This window comes from Macaca thibetana, chromosome 2, assembly GCF_024542745.1.
Source record: "Macaca thibetana thibetana isolate TM-01 chromosome 2, ASM2454274v1, whole genome shotgun sequence".
Classification (NCBI taxonomy): domain Eukaryota; kingdom Metazoa; phylum Chordata; class Mammalia; order Primates; family Cercopithecidae; genus Macaca; species Macaca thibetana.
In genome coordinates, this window is record NC_065579.1 from 61,304,644 (window position 1) to 61,322,319 (window position 17,676).

The 17,676-nt window shown below is 35.8% G+C and overlaps 2 protein-coding genes across 3 annotated transcripts in view; one reads left to right on the forward strand and one right to left on the reverse strand.

Moving 5' to 3' along the window:
• GFM1 (G elongation factor mitochondrial 1) overlaps positions 1–8,214 on the forward strand; it is a 45,138-nt gene extending 36,924 nt beyond the window's left edge. Inside the window, exons 15-18 of the mRNA XM_050779848.1 lie at positions 225–369; positions 5,829–5,989; positions 6,789–6,842; positions 6,979–8,214. Coding sequence (XP_050635805.1) covers positions 225–369; positions 5,829–5,989; positions 6,789–6,842; positions 6,979–7,110 — 492 coding nt within the window. The 3' untranslated portion in view covers positions 7,111–8,214. The remainder of the gene's footprint in view (positions 1–224; positions 370–5,828; positions 5,990–6,788; positions 6,843–6,978) is intronic.
• Positions 8,215–13,275: 5,061 nt separating this feature from the next.
• The window catches only part of RARRES1 (retinoic acid receptor responder 1), a 36,752-nt gene continuing 32,351 nt past the window's right edge, over positions 13,276–17,676 (reverse strand). For both annotated transcript variants that reach the window (XM_050779887.1, XM_050779888.1), the window contains 2 exons: positions 14,070–14,132; positions 13,276–13,988 (listed from right to left, as the gene is read on the reverse strand). In XM_050779887.1, the coding sequence (XP_050635844.1) occupies positions 13,842–13,988; positions 14,070–14,132 (210 nt within the window). In that variant the 3' untranslated portion in view covers positions 13,276–13,841. The remainder of the gene's footprint in view (positions 13,989–14,069; positions 14,133–17,676) is intronic.

The following is a 17,676-nucleotide window of genomic DNA, read 5'->3' on the forward strand; positions in this document are numbered from 1 at the left end:
TGCTCAAGTTTACTTATGTAACAAACCTATACATGTACCCCTGAACTTAAAAGTTAAAAAACAATAGTAAAGTTGTTAAACATTTTTAAAAAATTCTCCTTTGAGGGGTGAAATACAGCACACATAAAAACGTACACTTCTGAACACAAATATTTTGGGGTTCTTGATAATGTATCTGCAAGTAAAATCCATTCTCTCCAGAAGTTGTGTTCATTCATTAACAGGGGTTTTTAGATGCCTGCGAGAAGGGCCCTCTTTCTGGTCACAAGCTCTCTGGGCTCCGGTTTGTCCTGCAAGATGGAGCACACCACATGGTTGATTCTAATGAAATCTCTTTCATCCGAGCAGGAGAAGGTGCTCTTAAACAAGGTATGCTGTGCCCGGGTACCTTAGTGTATCTGTTTTCCTGATAGATCATCATAGCCTCAGAAGGCAACACTATTTTTAGTCTTCTTCACCCAGAGCCCTAGGCACCACAGGGAATATTGTAGGTAGTGGGCAAATCTTTATGGAATTGAGATCAAGGTAGATTATTACATTCTCTTTCTCGCAAAACTAAAAGACTACCGTATTCTCCTACATTCTCTGGGGTTTTCTTTCAGGTATTTGAATTCATAGATAATTTATAAGTTCTGTTTTTAATAGAGAAGACTGAAATGTTCAGAATTCTAAGAAATTTTTAAAAGATGTCTTAACTACAGTCTTGTTATTTCTAGTGACTTATTCAAATGTCAAGAAATCCATAAATTTGTAAGTAATTTCTTCATTATGACATTGTATGCTTTTAGGCATTTTGAGAATGGCAAAGTATTTTGAAAGAATTTGGTAAACCTCATTCACAATGCAGATTTCTTGCAAAACTGCTAAAATTGTCAACATTTCTCACAGAATAATATTTGTATTTAAATGCTGATGAACTAGAACCTATGCAGTTGCAAACATATCTGATTCTTTGCTTTTAAGAGAAAAAAAGCTAGTGACAACATAGCAGTTTCACATCAGGATTATTCAAGAAAGGAACTTCAAAGCCATTTCCTGAAGCCAGAAAATTCCATTCTCTTTGTCATCTTTTCCATGTCCTTTATGTGAAAATACATTAGTAATGTCCACAAGTGTCTTCACACAGTAGAATTATAATTCACAAAATATTTCCAGAATACCTTTATCAAAGAGGATTAAAGTGGACAGTAGAAACTTTAATCATAGTATTTCCTAAACATTCTGTAGATCAGGATTTATTGATTCTGTATGAATTTGAACTTTGTGGTATTTTTGGTCACACTTTGCATCTGTGATCAGGTGTGGGGGGCAGTGGTTGGGGAGAGTTGCTGATTCCTCATTTATGTTTCAGTTTCTCAGCTGTGAAAGAGAGGTTTCCTTTATATCAGCTCTCTATTAAAAATGCAGTTGAAATTTATGATGTAGAAATCTTGTCACAGTCTGAAGGTTGTGTAAATAGGAAACAGGTAAATAAAATGACAAAGAAAATGAGACTTTATTAGGTATGACTCACATTAAAATACTTGTGTTTTTACCTCTGTATGTTTACCACTTTAGTATGCCTTAAACTGACAAATTAGTTATAATCACTTTATATACTTTTTAAAAGTACAGTTAAAACAAATTAGAAAGTACTGATTGTTCTATGGTGGTTCTTTACTGGAAATTGGTAGCTTTCCTGGAAATAGAGGTTACATAAAGCCAGATAATTGATATGGTTATCAATCAACAAGGAGCCTCATCCTTTTTAACTGCTCCTACATTTAAATATAAGTAAATACAGATGCATGTGGCCATATATATACATATATAAATAAAGTGGCCATATACGTTTTCCTACAGGATATATATGTTATATATTATATATGTATATATATTTGTAGATGTGTTTATATACAATACATGTATAAATTATATATGCATATATACTATATATAAAGTGTATAATATGTAACAAAGTATAAAATATATGTAAACTATATAAAGTATATATAAATATATAATATGTATAATATACTGTGGGAAAAAGATATATAAAAAATACAAATAACATATATAAATATATCCTGTGGAAAAAAATGTATATGGCCACTTTAAAAAATATAAAATATGTATATATATAATATTACTTTCAGGACTTGGATGCAATGCACCATCCAAAAATGGCAGGGTGAGTTAAGTTTGGAGCTTTGTTTGTCTCATGGTCTAGGGTTAGAGGAAGGCATGTGTAAGGGTAAGATTCATTTGGAGCTAATATATTAATATATGTATATATATTTCCTGTGGAAAAAATGTATATGAATATTAACTAAACAGTTGAATATGTACCATTTAGTTTTTTGTTATTTAGGTATAGTATATATATTATTAAGTATGATTAATTGCCTATTAGATGTACAGGGGGAAAACATTAGATTATAATTGAATTGAGGTTTTTTTTTTTTTGAGACAGAGTCTCACTCTGTTACCCAGGCTGGAGCTGGAGTGCAGTGGTATGATCTTGGCTCACTGCAACCTCCACCTCACAGTTTCAAGCAATTCTTATGCCTCAGCCTCCCAAGTAGCTGAGATTATAGGCATGCACCACCACGCCCAGCTAATTTTTGTATTTTTAGTAGAGACAGGGTTTCGCCATGTTGGCCAGGGTGGTCTTGAACTCCTGACCTCAAGTAATCTGCCCACCTTGGCCTTCCAAATTTCTGGGATTACTTTTCTATTTTTGAGACAGGGTCTTGCTCTGTCACCCAGGCTGGAGTGCAGTATCACAATCTTGACTTACTGCAACCTCGAACTCCTGGCCTCAAGTGATTCTCCATCTCAGCCTCCTGAGTAGCTGGGAGTACAAGGGCATGCCACCATGCCTGGCTAATTTTTTTTAATTATTATTTTATGTAGAGATGGGGTATTACTTTGTTTCCCAGGCTGGTCTCATAAACTCCTGGGCTCAAGTGATCCTCCTGCCTCAGCTTCCCAAAGTGTTGGGATTATAGTGTGAGCCACCATGGCTGGCTGAGTAGTTTTATTTTTTACAAGATATACTGTGCAAACAAGCAGGATGCTAGCATGAGAAATAAGTTACCTTACTGTTTCTTCATCTGATTTTTATTTCTCCATGATTGAAAGACAAAAATCTTGAAAACATCACACTGTATCCTCCAAATATGTACAATTATTCTTATTATTATTGTATTATTATCTGTCACCCAGACTGGAGTGCAGTTGTGTGATCTCAGCTCACTGCAACCTCCACCTCCTGGGTTCAAGTGATTCTCCTGCCTCAGCCTCCCAAATAGCTGAGATTACAGGTGCGTGCCACCACACCCAGCTAATTTTTGTAGTTTTAGTAGACAGGGTCTCACCCTGTTGGCCAGGCTGGTCTTGAACTCCTGACCTCAAATGATCCACCTGTCAGTTATAAGCCACTACTGCGCTTGGCCTATACAATTATTATTTGTCAATTAAAAATTAAAACTTTTTTTAAAAACATTAGATTTGAAGTAAAAATAAAAATTAGCTTTTTCTGCCCTGATAAAAAAAGACAAAAATATAAAAGTCAGGTGAAAGGAAGTTCTTGCCACACTCAGTAAGAAAATCAACTTTTTTTTTTTACATACACCTCTGTTGAATGCCGTATTAGAGTTTTACAGTGAAAATGTTGGTAAATGAGTTTAATATAAGAATAGCTTATAAGATATTATAGTTATTATAATAGTATACTATTATTATATGTTTTATCTTATCAAAATTGGAAGAACTGTAGTTCACATTCTCCTGTATTCTTGATTTAAAAAATGAACACTAGAATTCATTTGAACCTAATTTTAAATATTGTTCATGAGACTGATCAGTGATGTAATCTAAAACTGAAAGGTGAAATTGACTTGACTACAGACCTGCTGGAGGAAAAATTTCTTTTAGGACTTGGATGCAATGTGGCTATTGAAAAATGGCAGGCGAATTGGCTTTGGAATCTTATCTCATGGTATAGGATTAGAGGAAGACATGTGTAAAGATAAGATTCATTTGGAACTAAATCGGGGAGTAGATTTAGAGAGTTAAAAGGAAGGGAGCAGGGTAAGGGGATGTGAAATAGAACCAGAAAGGCTGTCCTCAATAATTGAGTGATGGACACCATATACTTGCCTCTTTCCTTTCCTTTACCCTTTCACAATCTAGATGTTTTACATTACTTATCCTGTTGAGAACATTAGATAATGTGTAACTAAATCTAGATACGTCTGCTCACATCTCTCCTTCTGGGTGCTTTTTTTCATATTAATTACATTGCTTTAGAGCCAAGGAAGCCCTGCTGTTGTAAAGAAGTTATGCAAGGAATAGAACTGTTTCTACACTCTAAAATTGTTAGTCTGATTTAGATGTCCATGTAGGTCTCTGCAGGACTTAGCCAGTGAAGCATAGGAGTCTGCAGTACCTCTTTGAGTTCAGTTATTTCTCTTTCAGAACAAAATTCACTCATTAGAACTAATTATTCGAGGGTAGGTGTGAGCTAGGATATGATTTAAATTTAAAAATATTTCTAATTACATTCCTGTTGTCATAAGTATTGCAGTTAAGCTATAACTGTCTCTAGAAGAAGCACTAAGTGAATATATAAGAAAAATTTTTAGTTTTGGTTTATTATAATCAAATTGATGCTTCTGGAAAACCTGTGATTATATTTAAACAAAATACTACCCTTGTCATCATTTCTGTGAAAGCCTTTATTTGGAGATAATTTAACAAACCTGAGACTGAAGTATTTGTCACTATCACAACTTCCAAATTAAGTATAAATGTTTGAAGTTTTATTATATTCTCTCCATATTGTTACATTTAAACATTAGCACTTTAACAGAAAGAAGTGTTTTGGTTATGTATTAAATGGGATAAAAATAAATACAAACGCACTGAGTTTTAGTGTTTAAATGGCCCAATCTAGTCCAGAATCCTTATTTTGTAGATGAAAAAATTTGAGACCTGGACAAACTGTGTTTTTCCAAAAGGCATATAACTTCTTTGAGGTAGAGCAAAAACTAGAAACTTGGTCTTCCCATTCTCAATCAGGTGTTGAAATTGTTCAGACTAGAAAAGGAAAGACATCATAGACGTGGCTTGATTCTTGCTTCTGAGTATAGGAAGGGTACCCTCCACGTCCCCTCCTGCCCTGTGACAAAAGTTATTTTCTTATAATTAAAAATAACTGTCTGCCAGGGACTACAAGAAAGAATGGGTTTATCTAGCCTGACCATGGCAAAAGCCTGTCTCTACTAAAAATACAAAAAATTAGTGGTAGCAGACGCCTATAATCCCGGCTACTCAGAGGCTGAGGCAGGAGAATTGCTTGAACCTGGGAGACAGAGGTTGCAGTGAGCCGAGATTGCCTCATTGCACTCTAGCTTGGGTGACAAAGCAAGACTCAAAAAAAAAAAAAAAAAAGAGAAAGGGTTTACCTTGGTCAAATTTGTAACAGTCATTATCTTTACCCCTGACGATTTTCAGAGAGAATACCTAACTGAGCTGGATCATTTAGATGGTAAAGGACTTGATCAGATGTTGTTTTAAGACCGTTTTGTATTATTCTCTGCTATTTAATGAGTTTTAAGGATAATAATATGATAATGGAAATACCAATATTAAAATTTAATGTTGGAATTTCCATTTAGAAGAGTGACTGTTATTACTACAGGAAAAATGAGTCTAGGTCAAATATTTTAAGCTTGCCATTTGTGTTTGTACCTTTGGGAAAGTAGCATCTTTCTCCCTTTTTTATATCTGGACAGTTGTAGTTTGTATGAAGACTAATGAACTTTTTTTTTTTTTTAACCCAGCCTTGGCAAATGCAACATTATGTATTCTTGAACCTATTATGGCTGTGGAAATTGTAGGTCCAAATGAATTTCAGGGACAAGTAATTGCAGGAATTAACCGACGCCATGGGGTAATCACTGGGCAAGACGGAGTTGAGGACTATTTTACACTGTATGCAGATGTAAGTACTCTTGGTCATTGACAGTCCTGCTTTTATTAACCATAGAAGGAAATCCAGATTAACTTTTGTTTTTGCAAATGGACACATTTCCTTGCTGAATTTGTGGCTTTATACATGTGGCATTTTCTGTAATCTGCTATTAGAGCAACTCTTAAGTGCAGAAGTTAAATATAAGATTTATTTTATCTTGACCTTTTGTAAATGTGTCATTTTCTTAGATGTATATTATCTCTCTTTCTTGGATAAGCACAGACAGACAAATTAAAAAGAAAAGGAAAAATAAGATGTATATTATCTCTCTCATTTTAGCTTTATTTGCATAGTTATCTTTAATTTATCCCTTTTAATTCCCTTGCCTATACCTTTCTTGACTTAAATCTCAAGGGAGAAAGTGTTTATTACATTTCATAAGGCCTCCTGGAAAACACTACTTTCAGTATATCATTAAGGTGTCCAAAGGAAAGTTATATTCACATTTTCTCAGAAGAAACAGTTCTGAGTGCTTAAGCTGGGGCTACAGAGTGGAGTGGGGATGAGGAGGGAAGGCTGTCAATGGTGTTCACTCCATGAAATGGAAAGATTTGGTTTCTGGTCGCGACTGTCAAATGAAATAATTTTCAAATAGGATTTCCACTTGGAATAAAACAAAAATGTTTCTCTTTGGCTTTTAATTATTTTAAACTAAGAGTAGTGAGCAGAAATCTTAATCTAAAGGAATTAAATGGCTAAAGTGCATCTGTATTTTTCTCAAATATTTTCCAATAAGCAATGCTAAAATATCTACTGTGTTTGTTTTCAGGTCCCTCTAAATGATATGTTTGGTTATTCCACTGAACTTCGGTCATGCACAGAGGTAGGCAAGTTTAAACTTTACTGTAGCACCCTTCAGAAGACCACCCTACACAATGATCATATTATAAAATCTTGACCTTGCATGACTTTACTTGATAGTTTAAAAAAAAAAATTCTCTTTTTTAAAAAATCCTTAGGGAAAGGGAGAATACACAATGGAGTACTGCAGGTATCAGCCATGTTTACCATCCACACAAGAAGACATCATTAATAAGTATTTGGAAGCTACAGGTCAACTTCCTGTTAAAAAAGGAAAAGCCAAGAACTAACTTTGCTTACTGTGAGTTGACTGACTTTAACTGAATTTGTGTGGTCTTGATACTTTGATGGATTCCAATGGAATAAATTCAGGCTGCTGAAACAAGAAATTCTGAGCCCAGGAAGCGGGCTCTTCTTTCTTCAAAAGAAGCCCTTCTTATTCATATTCAGGAGCTTCTGTTATATTCAAAGGTAATTCTATGTCTATCTCAATTCTATTGATTGGTCTTATAGTTTATTGAAAATCCTCAAATAAAATATAATTATTACTGAAATATGTTTAATATTTATTTAAGGGGAGAAGAGACTAATTTCAGTTATACTTTTAAGCTTAGAATGTATGTTCATTTCCTTTTCAAATTTTGTATCATAGGAGTTTACAACACAGAGAAAAGCTGAAAAAATGCAAAGAACCACCACATACTTTCCATCTACCCTCTTTTGTTAACAGGTTGTTTATCATATAATGATTTGTTTTGTCATATTTGCTTTCACTATTATCTGTTTAAGTCTCATACCTCTGTATTTTTAGTTTGCTGAAGACTTGAAAGTGAATCGCATACACCATGACACTTCTTGGAGTGTCATTAATGGGCAGGCTTTTCTGTTGACGAGTGGGTTCCATATGATCTTCATAGAGAGAGTTTTTCAGATTCTTCATTGGGATATTAAAATATTAGCCAAATTTCTCTCTGTTTTATATATGTCTGATTATTTCAGTTTGTGGTTTCTGCAAATTTGTAACTGCCTCTGTTTTAGGAGTGTAAGTATTACTTCCTTGTGGTCTATTGTGAAGTGAAAAGTAGACCCTTGCATATACTATTCTTGTTTGTGCTCATCTTAATGTTTTTGTACACTTAAATCAAATGTAAGTTGGTTTCATCAACGTAATGAATGCTAGTTAAATTTGAAATCATTGGAATTTATCATATATTGTATTCACTGAGATTGAGAAGGAACGAATGTTAATCTTTTGTTTCCAGAAAAAGCTAGGCTTTCCCAAGCAGTTCTATTACCCGGTTCAGAATTGCTTCATCCAAAAATCATCTGATGGTGTAGATGGATCCTAGTCCTTTCCATTACCTGATGATAGAAATAAAATAATTGATTTTAAATTCCTTTGCTTTTCTTGACTTACAGACGTGGCTTTATACTTGCAGGTTTCTAGGGAAAAAAGATTTTTAAAAAGTATTGAGCACATGTTTTCAAGGCATTTACTAAATACTTTTTTTTTTTTTAGATTTTTATTTTTTTGTGCGGGGTCTCGCTCTGTCCCCTAGGCTGGAATGCAGAGGGACTATCTCTGCTCACTGCAACCTCTGCTTCCTGGGTTCAAGCAATTATCCCATCTCAGATGCCCAAGTAGCTGAAACTACAGGTGTGTGCCACCACTCCCTGCTAATTTTTGCATTTTTTGAAGAGATGGGATTTTGCCATATTGCCCAGGCTGGTCTCAAACTCCTGGGCTCAAGCTCTCTGCCTGCCCCAGCCTCGGAAAGTGCTGGGATTATGGGTGTGAACCACCGTGGCTGGCTGCTAAATACTTTAAATGCATTGTACCATTTCATTCGCACAACCCTAGGAGTAAGTACTATTATTATGTCCATTTGGTAATAGAGGAAGCACAGATAAGGTAAATAGCTTTAATGAGACCACAAAACCTAAGTTTTTAAATTGATACTTTAATTACAATTATTCACTAAGTGCATTTCCCCCATGAATGTCTGTTGCTACAGTAGCATCAGGTCTGAAAAAATGTGGTTGCTTTGGCATTTCATCAGCATCTTGTGCCATTCACAGTAACTTTGAATATTGTTCCTAATGAGGAAATACATTCTGTGTACCTTCATGGAATTTAGCGTGATTCCTATGGCTATTGAGAATAGTCACAACTACTGGAACTAAACTGGATAAATTTGAATAATAAGTAAAAATTTTACTCATTTTTAATTTGTAAAACATCCTGGTTATAATGTTACAGTGTTAGGAAAGGTCTTAGATATTTAATCCAATACCAGCATTTCATAGGTAATGACTCAGGCCTAGCTGGTGGGAGTAATTAGAATAGGTTCATAAACGGACAGATCAGGACCAGAACCCACATCTCTTTCTAACTCATTAGTTATAGTTGGCAAAGATCACATACCAACCAAAGTCTGTAGCATAGAAAAAAATTAATGAGAATATTTGTAAGTGAGGATTGTTTATATTACTATCAAGAAGGATAATTGTTGGCTAATTCGAATATTACATACTTGTGTTGGAGAATAGTAGCAGCATTAGGTAGTATTGTACTGAATCCCAACCCTCACTGCACTTGAAAAATCACTGGGGGAGCCTTCAAAGTAAATACCAAGGCCTACACCCAGTAATTTAAAGTATTTGACTGGATCAAGATAAAACGTTTTTTGGGTGATTCTAATATGCAGACAAAGTTAAAGACCACTGAAATATTGCCTACACTGCACTTAAGCCCAAGACATGAAATGAAAAATTTGTGACATTCAGAAGTGTCATATTGCATTCTTTTGTGTGATATTAGAGTTTGATTTTTTTGTTTAATAATTGTTTCTTTTTTTTAAGAGATGGGGTCTTCTAAGACAAAAACCGTCTGACTCAGCAATACCATTACTATATACCTAAAGGAATGTAAAATCATTCTGTTATAAAGACACATGCATGCACACATTCATTGCAGAACTATTCACAATAGCAAGACATGGAATCAACCTAAATGCCCATCAGTGATAGACTAGATAAAGAAAATGTGGTACATACACATTGTGGAATACTATGCAGCCGTAAAAAAGAACGAGATCAAGTCCTTTGCAGGGACATAGATGGAGCTGGAAGCCATTATCCTCATCAAACTAACATAGGGAAAGAAAACCAAATACTGCGTGTTCTCACTTATAAGTGGGAGCTAAATAATGAGAACACATGAACACACAGAGGGGAGCAACACACTGGGGCCAATTGGAGGGTGGAGGGTGGATGGAGGGAGAGGATCAGGAAAAACAACTAATGGGTACTAGGCTTAATACCTCGGTGATGAAATAATCTGTACATCAAACCCCCACGACACAAGTTTACCTAGGTAACAGGCCTGCACATGAACCCCTGAACTTAAAGAGATGGGGTCTCGCTGTGTTGCCCAGGCTGCTCACAAATTCATGGGCTCAAGCAATCATCTGGCCTCAGCCTCTGGAGTAGCTGGGACAACAGGCACACACCACCATGCCTTGCTTGATAACTTTACCTAAAAGAAAAAAGCGTTCCTGTTTTTTGTTATTTCTTTCCTCTATTCACTCTTAGATTGTGTGGTTATAAAATCACTAAAATTTAATCAACTCCAAAGTTTAGGATTTTTCATATTTTAATGTTTTTGAAATCTGTGTGAGTCTCAAAATTGACAGTCAACCCAGTAGGAGTAAGTCGTGACATGTTGGAATGTATATTCCTTTGTACGTGATAGCTATTTGCATTGCTAAAACTGTAAATTATTGAACTGGAGCTCTAATTGCCACTGAAAGTATCTTCAAATAACATTGTAGTGCATAATTGAAATAAGTTAATTGTATTCAAGGAAAATTTATTGTAAGCATTCATTCATTTATCCATTCCAGTAGGTCTTAGGCAGCATGTTAGGTGACTATAGTACTTTGAAAACTAGGAAAGATCACAGAACAGGTCAAAATTTTCAAATTTGAGAGAAATTGATGTAATAAACTATGATGTCATGAATGACTAACATTCAGGTGCAAATAGATAAGCTTCCAACTGACTTTCAAAAGAACTTGTTTAACTTCTAAAAATTCATAATTCAGGTAAGAAGAAAATAAAACTATGAATAAAATAAAATGGAATGTAGACAAAAATCCCTGGTATTATTTTATGTGTCTTAAAATTCTGAAAGTTCTAAAGGGATAGGAAAATGAATGTGATGCTGTATGTAATTGTAATTAGCTAAGAGTGATTCAGAATAATTAGACTCTTAATGAAAAGAGGACGTAGGGAATTTAGTTTTTCATTTTATGCCAAGTGATTTTTCTGTTGTTTATTAGCTAGTGAAACCAATATTGGTAAAATTAAGTTAACAATTTTAGAGTTTGTGCTAAAAAAGATGTTCTGAGGCCAGACGTGGTGGCTCACGCCTGTAATCCCAGCACTTTGGGAGGCCGAGGTGGGTGGATCACTTGAGGTCAGGAGTTCGAGACCACCCTGGCCAATACGGTGAAACCCCGTCTCTACTATAAATACAAAAACCATCCGGGCAGGGTGGCACGCGCCTGTAGCCTCAGCTGCTCAGGAGGCTGAGGCAGGAGGGTCGCTTGAACCCGGAAGGCGGAGGCTGTAGTGAGCTGAGATGGTACCACTGCACTCCAGCACTACTCCAGCCTGGGCAACAGAGTGAGACTCTGTCTCAAAAAAAAAAAAAAAGAAAAAAAAGAAAAGAAAAGATGTTCTGATGATGATAGTGGTAACTTTTTAGTTGGTTTAACTTTTGGGGGTTTTGTAAATTAATAAATTAGGTAATTTGTGTTTGTATATTTGTATGTGTAGAATTCCCCTTCATAATCTATTGTATGGTAATAAATCTGCTAAAGGGTTACCTTAGAATCATTACCTGGTTGGATTATGGACACCTTTGTGAGCCTAATCTCACTAATGAAAAATGCCTTTTGTGGCTCATGCCTGTAATCCCAACACTTTGGGAGGCTGAGGTGGGAGGATCCCTTGAGCCTAGGAGTTTGAGACCAGCCTGGGCAACATAGGGAGATAAATAACCAACTGGTGTGGAACATCCGGGAATAGATAACCATTTCTTTCCAAAGTCAAGATAGCTACCCAATGAAGATCAAACAAACAAACAAAAAGAAAAACAAAAAGACAAAAGAAAAATGCATTTATGGGGATGAGGACTTTGAGAAAGCTCCAACTCTAGAAAGCTGAAACAACAAGTTTCTAGTCCTTAATGTGACACTAAAAGATTGATTAAATATCACAGGACATTGAATGTACTATTATAATGCTCTTGGGACTTTTTTTGAAGATCATTTGGGGAACTTCAGTTACAGAAATTTATCACTTGATTTTGGCATAATTTAATCACTGGATTATTTTTGATAAATTTAGAAAAAGTATCTCTTCATTATCACATAGGTGGGAGAGCTGATGTGTCCTTTAAATGATTGTTTGCAGTGCTTCCAAATAATTACAACTCTTTATTTTTTATATATATATATGTATTTTTTAAAATTAAGACTGTATTTCACTATGCTGCCCAGGCTGATCTTGAACTCCTAGGCTTAAGTGATCCTCCTGCCTTTGGCCTCCCAAAATGCTGGGATTACAGGAATGAGCCACCACACCCAGCCACAAATCTTTAAATCATTAAACTTTTTTAAAGAGATGGGGTCTCACTGTGTTGTCCAGGCTAGTCATGAACTCCTGGGCTCAAGTGATCCTCCTACCTCAGCCTCCCAAAGTGCTGAGATTATAGATGTGAGCCATCACGCCCAGCCCGTTTTTTTTTAATTAAAAAAAAATTTTTTTAAATTATAAATCAGCTGGATTTTGGGAAGATAAATGCAAAGCATAGGGTTTTAAGTAGAAAAATATATAAACTAGATCAGCTTATTTTATTTTGTATGAGTTCATGCCTTCTTTAGTATAAACTTTTCTGATTGTCTAAAAGTGCACACTTAAAAGTAATATTTTGGTATATTTTAAGGCTCCTATTTCCTAATCAATTACTGGCTACAGAACCTGGTTTACACACCGACATAAACATTCCATTAAGTGATACTAGTTTTCAGAGGCAAATGATGACAACATTTCCTGGATCAATTCCTCCTGCCTTAAGGAGATACTCTACTGGATTTGATTAGTACATACTGTGTACTATGTATATACTGTGTTTGCTTTTATAAATTACTTAGGCCAACACTCGGTCCAGGTTGTCCTTGTAAATGAAAATGTAAATATTTAATATACTTTCAGTTACATCAGTGTTCGTTTTGATGCATGTTTGCAGACAGCTTTATCTGGTGAGACAGATGTTCTATTATTTGTAAAATTTAAGTTAAGCAATGTTACCATTTCATTTAATTCCAGTTTAAGCACAAGTTTTTCCTTTGTATACAAATCTCCATGAGAACATTTAACACATTTCATTATTTAGAAATGTAAACATTTATGTAAAAGTAGGTGGCAAGTTAAAAAGGAATACTTGCCTGAAATCATAAAATATAATCAAGTTCCTTTTAAACAGTTAATTTTTTTTCTATAATTTACTTTCATCGAAAGTATATTATCTTTGTTTACATGCTAGAAGCAATTTAGCAACATAAAATATATTAGCTATAGTATGTTCAAAAGAATGAGAAATGTAAATTCAGAGATGAGACCATAATTTTTTGCAGTTTAAAAAAAATGCTGATCCCGTTGCAACATACACTAATTATCCAGGTTTTACATTTTTGGGCTGAAACCCTGAGGAGCCTGCTGGTGACTGTTTAGCACAGAGCAGAGTTCAGTGTGCGTGCGCTTCCAGAGTTAAAAGCTAAAGCAGACTGAGAAACAAACAAAAAACCAACATCTTTGAATTTTTGAGTTTTTACTTGTAATCATAGGCTTTCCCAAATTGTTCGAAGATCTATACCTTAGCTATTTTACCAGAAAAATGATTTATGCTAGTATCGTCACTTTTTAAGAAGTTGGAAAATATCATTTTTTCTTTTTAGAAATTACTAAGCTCTGTTGGTACAGCTGATCCTTCTTCAGTTCCAGAGGCTTCTTCTGGTGTCTGTAGCTCTTGACAGTGGTACTTCACTTTAAGTGGTTTGCCAGGGTACCAGACCAAGTGAATATGACAGGGAATTATTTCCTAGGAAATAAGAGTTATAAAATACTATAATCTGCAAAAACTTATGGTAAAAACAATTCTACATACAATTTTATGTTTTACCTGTGTTGATAATTCATGAAGTAGAACAGTATAATCAAAATCAATTGTATCATCATTAGTTTTCTAGAGGGAGAAAAAAGAGTTAGTGTAATAAATATGATGGTATTTAGTGTAATAACTATACAATACATTCTTGTTTTGAATGGGTGCCTTGTGTCTCCTACTGCCTTTTAGATTTCAGCCTCAGGGTTTTTGGTAGTATTTTGCTTCAAGATATGGAAGTCATGGATCCTCATTTTTGTCTTGTCACTGAGTTATATGAAAGTCTGGTTGAATGTCTATCACTTTTTTGATGGAGACTGAAGTCTGTGGGAATAGGGAGATTTTTTTTTAACAACCTTAATGATCTTGATACTGTATATGCACCTCAAGATGATATATTAGCCCTGATATGACAGGCAATAAGACAAGGGGAGGGGCAACCAGTAATTCTAGAAGGCCTACCATGGGCCGGGTTCTGTGCTAGGCACCTTCCACATGTTCTCATCTAATTCTCCTTTACGATCTATGTATTATAAGCCTGGTTTTACAGGAGAGGTAATATGAGGTTACAGCTAGGAAGTGACAAATGGGAATTCCAACCAGATCTACTGACTCCAACATCCACATTCTTCATATATACCAACATGAAGCTATACCACAGTATTTCTAAAACCAGCGCATTGGATATTTTTCAGTAGGCAGGCAGTTGTCTTCACCTCTTTTATTCACATAGTTTCTATACATTTTACTAGTCTCTAAACCAACTCTGTATTTTTTTTTGACATTTCCTCCCCGCCTCCTTTTTTTTTTTTTTTTGCAAGAGTGCTTATCTGTTCACTAGTAAAAATGGAAGAAAGAATATTTTTTAAAAATACCTTAATTTGGATTATAATTTTAGTCTTTTCCTACTATAACTGAGTACTCCATTTTTCTAAGAGAAAGAATGAGTTACTTAAAAAACAATTTTTTTCTTTTCTCTTTCCACCTATTCCCCCTGTTCTCTACTTCCTGCTTAGCTCTTTAGAAATGGAATCATAACCTTTACCTTCCCTTTTACCAGACACTCCCTGCATGGCAAGCTTATGTATGTGCTCACTTCAAAGCTCGAGAGCTGGAACTCTCTCCCACCAGGAGAAGGCCTCATGAGACAACAGTCAATTTACAATCTCAGGCCCACGAGGGAACTCGTCCAAGTATCTTGAGATAATGGCCATTTTACAATCTAGCTCTGCCCACAATGGCACCAGCTCTACCACCCGGTAGATACGGCACCCAAGAGAGTCACACAGACCCTGCAACTGCTCACTCCCTCCCCTGCATGCCATTTATGTCAGCTCCCCCTCTAAAAGCCCTTGTTTTTTGTCCCAAAAGGGAAACAATACCTTAAAGGCAGGAGCCTATACTTCTTCCCCTAAGCTAGCTTTGGAATAAAGTCACCGTCTTTATACCAGACCTCACTCTTGTGAATTGGATTCTGCAAGCAGCAAGTGACTACACTTGCATTTTGGTTACATTACCAGGTTTGTATTAAGACTACTAAAGAATACAAAAAAGCAAATCCCCACCCCCCCCAAAAAAAAGTTTTGTCTCCCCTTTGCCTACATTGATGGAGATTTTTACAAGCCATGAAATTTCCAGTAGGTGAGGAAGTCTGGAGGGAAGATACAGGAGAGGGCCTGGATACATCAGAAATCAACTGCATTTTCTATGGTTTTCTTGGCAGTACTCAGTAGGTTTCCCTCCTGTCTCACAGTGTACCCACAAATGTTCAAAGCAAACATCTGAGGCACAAGCTGCAAAGTCAGAGAATTCATGAGAGAAAATTCAGTGTTTCTTTCATAAGGGAACAGTTACTGGAGGTTCCAGTGATCAGTCTGGCATTGTCGCTTTGAAGGTGTGTTTAGCCTTGTTAGACCTTCATTTGGTGGCTGTCTTGACCTTGGAAGGAAATGGTTATCTATCCCAAGATGTCCCACACCAGCTGAATATTTATCTCAGACTTTTGTGCTGTCTGCACTATTTTTTAAGTCTTGACTGTTTACCATGTATTTTTATGATTTAAAAATTGGTTTTAGGCTGGACATGGGGGCTCATGCCTGTAATTCCAGCACTTTGGGAGGCCAAAATGGGAGGATCACTTGAGCACAGGAGTTTGAGACCAGCCTGGGCAATATAGTGAGACCTCATCTCTATTAACATAATAATAATAATAATAAATATAAAAATTGGTTTTACTTATACACTTAAAATGTTTTATTGAGAACAATGCCTTATTCTGCTTTTGAAAATGGCATTTCGGAAGGAAATCATGGCAGTCTCCAGTGAGGCAAAAAAGAGGCAGAGCTTAAAACAAATGTTAGGATTCCAGCCCCATTTGACAGACTATTTTGGTAAAAGCACAAGAAGAGTGTTACCCATTTTTAAATACAAAAATGTGAGTCGTGATAATGCTGGTAAAACCCTATATCATTTGACTGAGAACTTCCTCAATAAAGTTATTGAAACATCCCCTTACATTTTTGTTTTTATAGATTCCTTCTCCTTTAGGAGGAACCACCTTTAAACCAAACCAAAAGCACAGCTTCTTAAAAAACTGCATAAGAGGACATTGTACATCCCAGCCTGGCAAAGGATGCCAAGATCAGACTGCCCTCCCCATGTCAAGCTCTGCCAAGAAGTCGTTATTTTTAATATTATTCAGAAATTATCTTTTTGGCTTCAATTCAGATCATCACAAGTGCCAAATCTTGTGGCCCAAATGGATGATGATTTGTTGTTACATTTCCTGGTAACTCAGCACTTAATCTTGTTGCAGACAGACTGGAAGTGTTTTGTTTGTTCCCTTTTACTTGGTCATGACCCAGCCCACCCCCTGCCCCTCCACCCTGCTTCCCCCAAAAGGGAGCAAAGGATCTCTAATAGAACCAGGGTGGTTTTAGTAGGAAAAATTAGGCTTAAGTTAGTAATAGAAGTTATCAAAAGTAGATTTCAGCATAATAGATAGGTAGATAGGATGGTTTCTATATGTAGCTTTGGCTAATGGAGACTTCTATGTAACGTGAAGATGAGCTGACTGATAGTGATGTGCTGCAGGTTAGACAGTTTGGGATGCTTACAAATCTGGTACTGATTGATAAGAGTTAGAGCAATACTCAGCTTGACTTTTCTCAATTCATGTTAAAGGCTAAAGGTATGGGCTTATCCATTTTTTCCCTAGCCAGCAAATATCCCTTGTTCTTGGCACAGTCCTCATAGTATTGGGAATGACATCTATTCTTCAGTTCTAAGGAAAGTGTTGTGCCAGTAAGATGGGTCTTACTTTATATTTGTATTTCAGTCCTTTTTTTTTTTTTTTTTGCACACTTCCCTCAGGCCTTATTCATGTGGGGCTGTGAGTTTATAAGCTTGTACTTCTTTACACATTGATTAAAAGGTGAAATTAGCCCTGAGTATCGAGATAGTAATTCCCACCCAGAAAGTTTTTGGAAAAATTATCATCTTTATACTTTTTTTGAGCTACCTTGGGCCAAGAGCACCTCCAGTCACTTCCTGCCTCCGTGCCATACTGGCTTTCTCAGCCCTAGTGTCCTGTTACTAGTCTCTCAGAATGGTATTTAGACCTTCT